Here is a 9,608-nt window from a genome sequence, read left to right as displayed (position 1 = left end):
TCTTAAAATATTAGTAAAAATATGTATTTTAAATTATAATTTTAAATTTTTGACTATTTTTATTTTTTATTTGCATAGTACCGAGTCAACCGGTTCAACCAGTGACCCACCGGTTGAACTAGTAATCCAGTGACCCAGTAATTTGACCGATTCGATTATCGGTTCGGTTCTGACAACTATGGATGTCAGCATGAAAACAATGACACAATTTCACAATTAATAATTCGTAAAAAAGATGAAACTCTTGAGAGATCTTATTGTTACCTTCGGTACCATTTAAGTTCATGGATATTGGCATCAGTGTCATGCCATGGCAGTTTGGTTCTTTTCCAGTTGTACAAACAAGGGGATTTCCAATAATGCTGAAAAAACATTAACAGGAAAAATAAGAACATTCTCTTATGTTAGTACTGAATTTTTGGTTTCTTGAAGCCTATTAGAAACAAATGCACCATATAATCAAGAAAAAGAGATTTATTACTTGAAGGATTTAGCTAAAATTCTTGGTATAGGGCCACTGATGTTGTTGTAGGACAAGTCACTGAAATTGATAATCACAAAAACAAGATAACCATGATTAGAATAAGAGAAAACTTTAAAAATAGAATTATTAATACACAAAAAGAAACCAAAGAAAGAGTTCAATGAATATTACAGAAAAGTAAGCTGTGTCATATTAGCCAATGATTCTGGCAATTCACCATGAAGACTGTTATTATTGAGCCTCCTGAAAACAGTTTAAGCAAATTAAACTCTTGAGCAGTTAGACATTAAAATCAAGGACTATAAGCTTCCAAAAATCATAGCTCATATGATATAATATGAGCTTACATGTATTGCAAACTTCTCAAGTGACCAAGTGAGGGGGGAATTTCACCACTGAGGAAGTTATTAGAGAGATCAAGAGTTTGAAGCTTAGGTAGTTTTCCCAACTCTGAAGGGATTGGTCCAGTTATGTTGTTATTCTGAAGCATCCTGAAAAAGAAAACACAAAAGCAGTTAAAAAACCAGAACACTCATCTAAATTTGTAAGCTTCAATCATCAAATTAATGATACTGTAGTGTTTTTCTGATTGTGATTAATTACTTACACAATCCGAAGGCTGGTTAAGTTTCCTATGGTTGGAGAAAGAGTACCAGATAAAAATTGACTTGGAGTACCCCTACACAAGGCAAAACCAAACTTCATTTTCAGCAAACATTTTAATCAATTTGAACCAAAGAAACTAGTACTTCAACACTTGTTTTGGTTTTTCTACTTCAAATAGAAGATTATGAAGAAAAAACTTACAATCCAATCACCAAGTTCTCTGCAGAACAAGTAATCATAGTCCAGCTACAAGGATCAACAGCATCAGAATCCCAATTATCCAAAACACCATGAGGATCCACCAGTGAGTTCTTTAACCCCATTAAAGCTTGAACTGCATTAAAGAGATATAGATATATAGAGAAATAAGACACCACCCCATTTCATAATTCTGCATACTGAGCTCATATATGAAGGAAAGTTTCAAGTTTTACCTTCAAAGTTTACTCCTTTGGGAGAAAGCAAAGCAGTTGCAGTGCTAAAAAACAAGAAAAATGCAACAGAACATGGAAGAAGAAGAAGAACTCCTCCTCCTCTTCCTCTTCCACTTGCTCTTCCTCTTGGAGTCCCCATTGAAATTGGAGCTTCCATGGATCAGTTACAATAGACAAGTACTTGAAGAATTAACAGTGACGTTAACTGATAAAGTTGTTTTGAAACTTTCAACGGTTCACTTCTCTCAGATATGAGTGTGGTTGTTTCTTCTTTCTTCACACTGTGTGATGATGATGTTCAAAATAAGAAAAGAAACTAAATATCAATGCTTTCCATGCCAGAATAATGAATCTCATTCACCAAAAATCTTGTGTCATCAGAACCAAAGAGAAAAAGAAAAAGTATAAAATGGAAACTTAATCTAGCATGCTTGTCACTATTTTTAGGAGATGGGTATGGAGGAAGAAACTTTATTCCCATCAAACAACATAAGAAAATAAGACAATGAAAGAAAGAGACTCGTGCCTCTTTCATGCATGGTTCCTTAGGCCACATTTTGATTCCAATATACCAAAAATTGAAGTGAAAGGAATGAAGCCTAACTATACCCAATACCAGAAAGTCAGAAACCCTCTATATAATCTTCCTTAATTCATTGATCACATTAAATTCATACATTTTCCCTCAAAAACTAATAAGAAATTAGAGGCCTAGCTAACCAAGTGCATCTTGACAAATTTTAATTCTATGTATTGTGAGATAATTCATAAACTTATATCTAATTAGATGCTACTATCTCTAAGTTCATATAAATATTTAAAATAAAAACTTTATCTATATGACAATACCTGATTATTATAATGTAAAAGGAATTTAAATTCACATGTATAGTATGGAAATTAAACTTTTGATGATTGATGATGAAGATGATTAATAAATCAATATCAAGAGCTTAATGAAGTATGAGAAGTCTTATTAATTAGTCCTTCCCCACCCATTCTATATGTTTATATCTTGGTGTTTATTTGTTATTTAGTATATATAGCACAAAATGTTAATTGGGTAATATTATATATATAGGGCTATTATTATATTCATATCGTACTTTTAAAATAACAGTTTTAATTAATGCATTCCAATATAAAATTACATAAATATATTATAAATAGAAAAATAACAACAAGTATATGAGATCTGATATTTTGTTATTGAATTTTACTTGGTTATTTTTTCTTCAATGCCCTGTTTTCTTAGCTTAAAGGACAAATTCCAGTGAAGATTGTAGTTTGTTTGTTGACTATGGAATGAAAATGTCTTAGAATTCATGTTATTATTAATATGAGGGTATCAAACTATAGTGAATTAAAGTAGATTGAGGGAGGAATCATGAAATGTATTTGCTTATTTAGCCTTGTTTGATTCCTAAGCATTGAAATTTCTGGCTTCAGAATTATTAAAACATATTGGAGTCTATAAATAAAACCTTTTCTCTTAGTGGTTTGTATCCTGAGATTTTGTCATGGTAATTTAATACTTCACCTACTAGTATGCAGAATTAGTCTTAAAAATTCAATGTCACTTTTGTTTGGTTATATTATTTCATAAATTACTAGCCATCTAGCTACCTCCTTTTGGAATAATTTTTGCAGTGTGAATATTTGGCTATTTGGTTTCTTCCCAAATATAGAAAAAAACAAAAATTATTAATGAATGGTAGGCCATGGAGTCCACGTTCAGTTGTCTGACATTGCAGTTGCATGTGGTCTTGTAACATTTTTTTTTTTACTTCTATATTTGCATGAATTTTATTTTGTTTTATTAAGTGAAGAATTATACTTATCTTTTTAATTTATTACACATATGCTAATTTCTGTAGGAAGAGATGATATTATGAATTGTGATACTAATTATTATGAACCTGAAAAGCTTGCACTTCTTACTGACCAGTAAGTAGCTCTTGGTAATTAGAGAGAGAGTAAATTAGAATATTCTGATTTTGCTGTACTCTATGTGCAATTTGGTCTTCAATTTATGAGTAGAGGAAATTGGTTATGTGGCTGTGGAAATTAAATATGTATTTCTTTCTATTTTAATTTCTTTTCTTTTAAACAAATATATAAACTACTATCAAACAAAAGAATCGTATCTTACAAAGTTACAATAGAACTAACAAAGACCAAAACATAATAAAAAGAAATATCCAGATGAACATAATGTATAGGTCTATACTGCTACTTTATATATCAAATGGGTGATAATATAAAATTGACTATCAGAGTAATGTATAGGTCTATACTCACGTATTGTGATCACAGCGTTGACCATAAATCTTGCCTACTTCAGACAAAGCTGACCTCCATGCTTCTAACTTGTGATTGTATCTGCCTTTTTCTTCATGAGCAGCCATGGCTTTTGCATATTCATTGAGCTGGTACTGCACATCTGATTTTGCCACATTGAAATAGATTGGTAACACCAGTCGCTTTCTTCCATTTTCCGAACACTCCATGATCTTGACCAGTTCATCAAGGCACCACCGCGAAGTTGGATACTTATCACAAAGTATCAGAATTGACATCCTTGATCTTTCAATGGCTTCAAGAAGAGAACCTTCGAGCTCCTCCCCTATTCGTAGCTCCTCGCTATCTCTGAAGGTGTCGATTCTTTTGTTGATCAAAGCATGATAGAGTGTGTCTGTGAATCTGAGTCTTGTGTAGCCTCTAAAGCTCAGAAAAACATCATACCTGAAATGTGATGATACTGCTGCACCTTTATCTGACGATGATGAACCTCCCATGCTAACAATCTTTGCAAGTTTTTAGTTGCAATAACCAAGAGTACTCTACAAATGATATGAGAAACTTGATTAATTAATCTTATATTCTTTCAGCTCCAACAAACATATTTCATGCAAAAACTACTGATATTTTAATCCTTACTTCTAACAAGTTGATATTAAAATTAATATTAGTGTGAGATGAACGTGGACATAATTGTTTATGACAAGTTGGTTTTCTAGTACAAACTCTATTCAGTTAGTCTTAACATACAATAAATAATCAACTTCTTGCCATCTCTTCTTTTTAACTACTTCTCATCCCTTCAATTTGCTACAATTGGAAAGAGTTTGAAGTTAGAATTGGTATATAGTATAGACAGATATAGTGAAAGTGAATACTATATTGTTTACTTCATATCATGCCTAGAGTAAGGAATGTTAGAAACTTATCATCTCCAATTGCTGTTCTTGTTGGTAATTTTGTGCATGTTTATAGTACAAAGGCAGATTACATGTCACTCACACTCTCAACAGAGCATGTTCAATGTGACAGAGAAGTATAATACAAATGTGCTCAAGGAATTAAAATAACAAAATACAGAGGAAAAAAAGGAGAAGAAAGAAAAACCGTGTAATATTACAGGTTCACACAATCACACTACATTACAGGACCACAAGTTAGAATGATTCATCTTAGCAACCATATAGAAAAGAACTAACTTGCATCAAAAGGTAATTAAATAGCACCAAGACATTGACAGTCAATGCCTCAGAGATCAAACATCATCATCATACTCTGCAAACTACAAGTTACTACCCCCAAGAGATAAACGATGATTAACATCATATTCTATAAACTCCAAGTTACTACCCAATGAACGCATTTGTTTAGTAACCTCCTTTAAGTCAGGGCAGTTATAGAAGACTGCACGGCGAAGGCGAGGCATCACACCTTCTTCTGATGTAAGACATGTGATATCCACACTGTCCATGATAAACAATTGAAGCCGCAGAAAGCTCCCAGCAGCACCACAATTAAGAGTTTCTTCCTCACAGCTTCCATATATCAGTTTTAAAATCTGAAGGCTGGGAATTTGTCCCAAGGTATTCATATCTTTAGATTTCAAATCTTTAAAGCTTGACAAGGAAATTTTGGTAATATTTGAAGGAAATGCAATTCTATCTAATGTAACACAACCATCTCCAAATATAAGTACCAGCTTACGTAGGTTGTTTAGGCAGTACAGGCTCCTTAAGTTTTCGTCAGCTGAACCTTGGTCTTTATTTATACTTACACCCAGTTTTCTCAGGTTGGGAAAGCAACCATTGTCGAGTAAGCTCCCTAGTTGTGAATCGGCAGACACATAACATAGTGTTTGGAGATTCTGCATTTTATCTTTTACTACTTCTTCATCTACTGATAAATTCAACTCAGTTCCACAACGAAGATGTCTCAGTTGCTTTAACCTCCCAATACTTAGGTCTTTCTTAAAGATCATCACATGACACGTTTTTAAACTCTGAAGCTTACATAACTCGTATGATTCACAGAGGAACATTTTCAAGAACTTGAGACTTTCCAACTCCTTCAAATACTCATTTAGATATGTGTACCCATATGCAAAATATATCACATTAACTCGGCAATCTTCTGGAATATAATGTGGCCACTCTCGTGTACCATCATAAACGAACAAGGAACAAGTGCATGATTGATTACATGTTACTAAACATGAATAGGATCCTATATCCCCAGGAAAGGACAGTCTACCAGCACTTTTAATGTTGTTATCCGGTTTGTTGCTCTCTGATATGCACAATTCCCGGAAGAGATCATGGATCTGACATGTTTTCACGCCTTTGCCATCACTCCTCCTGTTCGCCACTTGTACCAAGTTACGATCCACTAGCTCCTTCAAGTATTGCTCACCGATATCTTCAAGTTGTGGTGGTGATTTTGATCTTCCAGTTTGGATTGGCTCTATGAACCCTTCTGCTATCCATAGACGGATTAAGTCTCTCACCCAAATCTCTTCATCTTCAGGAAACACCCCAAGATATAGAAAGCATGGCTTCATTTTGTTGGGCAAATCATCATAGCTAAACTTCAAAAGCTCCATCATCTCCTCACTACTATCCTCATCAGCAACACTCCAATAAGGCAGTAAATTCATGATTTCTTCCCATGCATCCTCTGACCTCTCCCTCTTTGCAACAAGCCCAGCTGTGGTTTTGATAGCCAATGGTAAACCCTTGCAAGTTTCAACAATTGATCTGCCAATAGATTCTAGCTCAGGAGGACAATTTCTTCTGCAGAAAACCTCCTTGTGAAACAGTTCCCAACTTCTTTCTTTATCCATAAAGGAAAGCTTGTGATGAGGTTTCTTTGACTCTGAAACATAAGCCACCTGATCATTACGAGTAGTTACTAGTATCATGCCACCATTGTTGTTTTCTGGGAAACAATTCTTTATAGTGCGCCATGCTTTACTGTCCCAAACATCATCAAGGACTACCAAGTACTTTTTTCCTTTCAGACATTTCTTCACCTTCTGCTTTAGCTCCTCTTCACTGCTTGAATCTTCAAATTTAGATGCAGACGGCTTCAGACACTTGAGAAGGCTTTTAAAAACTTCCTTTCCACTGTAATCCTTGGAAACAGTTGCCCATGCACGGCAAGGGAATAACATCTTCACCTCATCGCTATTGTAGATCTTTCGAGCAAGGGTAGTCTTTCCTAACCCACCCATGCCAACAATGGAAACAACATTCCCAGGAGAATCTTCTTCCTTGAGTTGATTAATCACAATTTCAAAATCTTTCTCCAATCCCACTACATTTTCTTCCTTCACAGTAGAACTACTTCCTTCAGTGATGCAATATTTCTTAACCTCAACACCATTGTTCAAAATATGATCATCTAGCACATCTTCATATCTTGTTGTTATAATGATCCTACTACCAGGACCAAACCAATCAGTTCTTCTAGCTAGTGAATCCAGTTGTTGTATACTATCAACATCATCCAAAACCAGAAGAACTCTTTTTCGGCCTAGTCTTTGTTTTATTTCAGAGGATCCTTTGAATGTGCTTCCAATCTTAGTCCTGACCTCCTCTCCCATCTCAGAAAGAAGAGTCTCTTGTAGATGTTCTAGGCCACCACCACTTTCATTTGTCTTCTCACTGATATTGGAAAGAAAACTTGCAGTTACAAAGTGAGGCCTAATCTTGTTATACAGCTCCGCAACAAATTTGCTTATTTCATCACCATCTCCATGAATTCCCAGCATGAAACAGGTAACATGAGAACCAATCTCTAGAAGTGATTTTGCCTCCTCAAGTTCAGAATCACATCCAAGTGGACGGTCGATATACAGAGGCAAAGGAGGAAGTCTTTTTGTGACCTCTTCAACAATGTTGTCAATAGCCTCACCCCATGCTCTGCAACGAACATACATAAACATTTTCTTTTTAGTTTAATTTTCTCCTCTTTTATACAAATATATATACTACTATTAAGGAAGAGAATCATAGCAAAATAATTGAGATGCTTTTACAAAGGAACTAACAAAGATCAAAACATAATAAAAAAACACTGTCCCAATAACACAGCACTTAATAAGCACTTATGGAAGTGGAATGTTTTAATAGAAAACATAAAGTTTTTTGTATATTAAATAGATTATTAATGCATTGAAAATCATAAGTTTTCTTTCTTTATTGTCTTATTAACTCATTGTTAAGTCATATCTGAGTAAACTCAGTAAAATTGGGTTTAATCAAAATTTTGTCTCTTGGATATCAAAGTAAGTAATTCTCTAGGAAATTCTTTTAACTAAACTTTTAAAAATAAAGATATAACATCTAGACTTAATCTATTTTATAAATGTTTTTTTATATTATTTTTAAAAGAAACAAACTGGTATAAATTTAGGTAATTACCGCTATATCAAACTGTGATGATCATATACAATTGACAATCAGAATTCAGAAGCATGTATAAAGTATAAACATTTAGAAAGCATTGTCTACAAAAAAGTAAGTAACCACTCACGTTTTCTGATCACAGCGTTGACCATAAATCTTGCCTACTTCAGACAACGCTGACCTCCATGCTTCCAACTTGTGGTTGTTTCTTCCTTTTTCTTCATGAGCAGCCATGGCTGTTTCATACTTATTTTTCTGAAACTGCACATCTGATTTTGCCACACGGAAATAGACCGGTAACACCGGTCGCTTTGTTCCGTTGCCGGAACACTCCATGATCTTGACGAGTTCATCAAGGCACCACTTGGAAGTTGGATACTCGTCACACAGTATAAGAATTGACATCCTTGATCTTTCAATTGCTTCAACAAGAGCACCTTCCAGTTCCTGGCCTATTCTGAGCTTCTCGCTATCTCTGAAAGTCTCGATTCTTTTGTTGACCAAAGCATGATAGAGTGCGTCTGTGAATTCGCATCTTGTGTGGCCTCTGAAGCTCAGAAAAACATCATACTTGAAATATGACAATGCTGTTGAATCGTGATCTGATGGTGAAGCTGCCATGTAACAGTCTTTAACGCTACGCTTAATCGTAACTGGAATAATAATCACAAGAGTAGTTACAACCAAATATAAACTCGGAGCAGGTTTCTTTTAGTATAATTAATTGAAAATTAAACATACAATACTTCAATTTCAGATCGCTTCTTTATGCATTATTTATTTGCTATACGGAGCAGCTGCTTACCAGGTGTCGATTGACTTGGAGAGTCTATCTATACAAGTCTTCTATCTTAAAGATACCAGGCTGAGAGGAGGGTTAGAAGTGAGCCGAGTTGTCACAGCTAGTCCAAATAATAAAAATATGAGAAAAGGAGACCTATTTGTTCTGCAGACATTTTTGTAGTGATTATTGAAAAATATTTTTAAATTTCAGATCTTCTCAAAATTTGAACGGATCAGTCCCTCCGTTCAAATACCTCTGTCAGAAATGATCCGTCCAAATGCTTCTGTCAAGAGCTGATTCGTCTAAATTTTGTGAAGGTCAGAAACTTAAAAGTATTTTTCAATAGTCAGAGACAAAAATGTCCGGACAAAAGGTCAAAGACCTATTTGTTTCATAATTTTATATTAATAAATTATAATTTATATATATTAAAAAAATTAATTTTATATATTATTTATCTATTAATAAATTATAAATTTTTTATTTATGTCTTACGTCAAAATTATATATAAAAACAAATATAAAATTTTAAATAATTAAGATCATTAATATATATAATATTAAAAATATAAATTAAATATATATAGAATATG

At 33.8% G+C, this 9,608-nt stretch overlaps 3 protein-coding genes across 6 annotated transcripts in view; all 3 read right to left on the bottom strand.

Moving 5' to 3' along the window:
* LOC107635614 (protein NSP-INTERACTING KINASE 1-like) overlaps positions 1–2,537 on the bottom strand; it is a 3,166-nt gene extending 629 nt beyond the window's left edge. Inside the window, exons 1-8 of one of the 3 annotated variants that reach the window (XM_016339133.2) lie at positions 2,374–2,537; positions 1,525–1,805; positions 1,292–1,424; positions 1,092–1,163; positions 832–975; positions 656–727; positions 482–541; positions 265–362 (exon numbers count right to left, since the gene is read on the bottom strand). In XM_016339133.2, the coding sequence (XP_016194619.1) occupies positions 265–362; positions 482–541; positions 656–727; positions 832–975; positions 1,092–1,163; positions 1,292–1,424; positions 1,525–1,681 (736 nt within the window). In that variant the 5' untranslated portion in view covers positions 1,682–1,805; positions 2,374–2,537. Of the gene's footprint in view, positions 1–264; positions 363–481; positions 542–655; positions 728–831; positions 976–1,091; positions 1,164–1,291; positions 1,425–1,524; positions 2,322–2,373 lie in introns of those variants that run through there. The other 2 variants (XM_016339132.2, XM_021122220.1) reach the window with 2 other exon arrangements.
* On the bottom strand, positions 3,822–4,322 carry LOC107637440 (TMV resistance protein N-like). Its single transcript, XM_016340852.1, has one exon. It carries the CDS (start codon positions 4,320–4,322, stop codon positions 3,822–3,824), a length of 501 nt encoding a protein of 166 aa, XP_016196338.1.
* On the bottom strand, positions 4,757–9,155 carry LOC107635612 (disease resistance protein RPP13). 2 transcript variants are annotated; one of them, XM_016339129.2, is made up of 3 exons: positions 9,037–9,155; positions 8,359–8,884; positions 4,757–7,745 (listed from the first exon to the last, which is right to left on the bottom strand). In XM_016339129.2, exons 2-3 carry the CDS (start codon positions 8,850–8,852, stop codon positions 5,108–5,110), a joined length of 3,132 nt encoding a protein of 1,043 aa, XP_016194615.1. In that variant the 5' UTR covers positions 8,853–8,884; positions 9,037–9,155; the 3' UTR covers positions 4,757–5,107. The 2 variants fall into 2 exon arrangements, with proteins under 2 accessions (XP_016194615.1, XP_016194616.1); XM_016339130.2 differs by having other exon boundaries at positions 8,973–9,107.

The sequence above is a fragment of the Arachis ipaensis genome, chromosome B04 (genome assembly GCF_000816755.2).
Source record: "Arachis ipaensis cultivar K30076 chromosome B04, Araip1.1, whole genome shotgun sequence".
Taxonomy (NCBI): Eukaryota; Viridiplantae; Streptophyta; class Magnoliopsida; order Fabales; family Fabaceae; genus Arachis; species Arachis ipaensis.
Note: the sequence above shows the minus strand (reverse complement) of the source record. Positions and strands in the feature narration are given on the sequence as shown.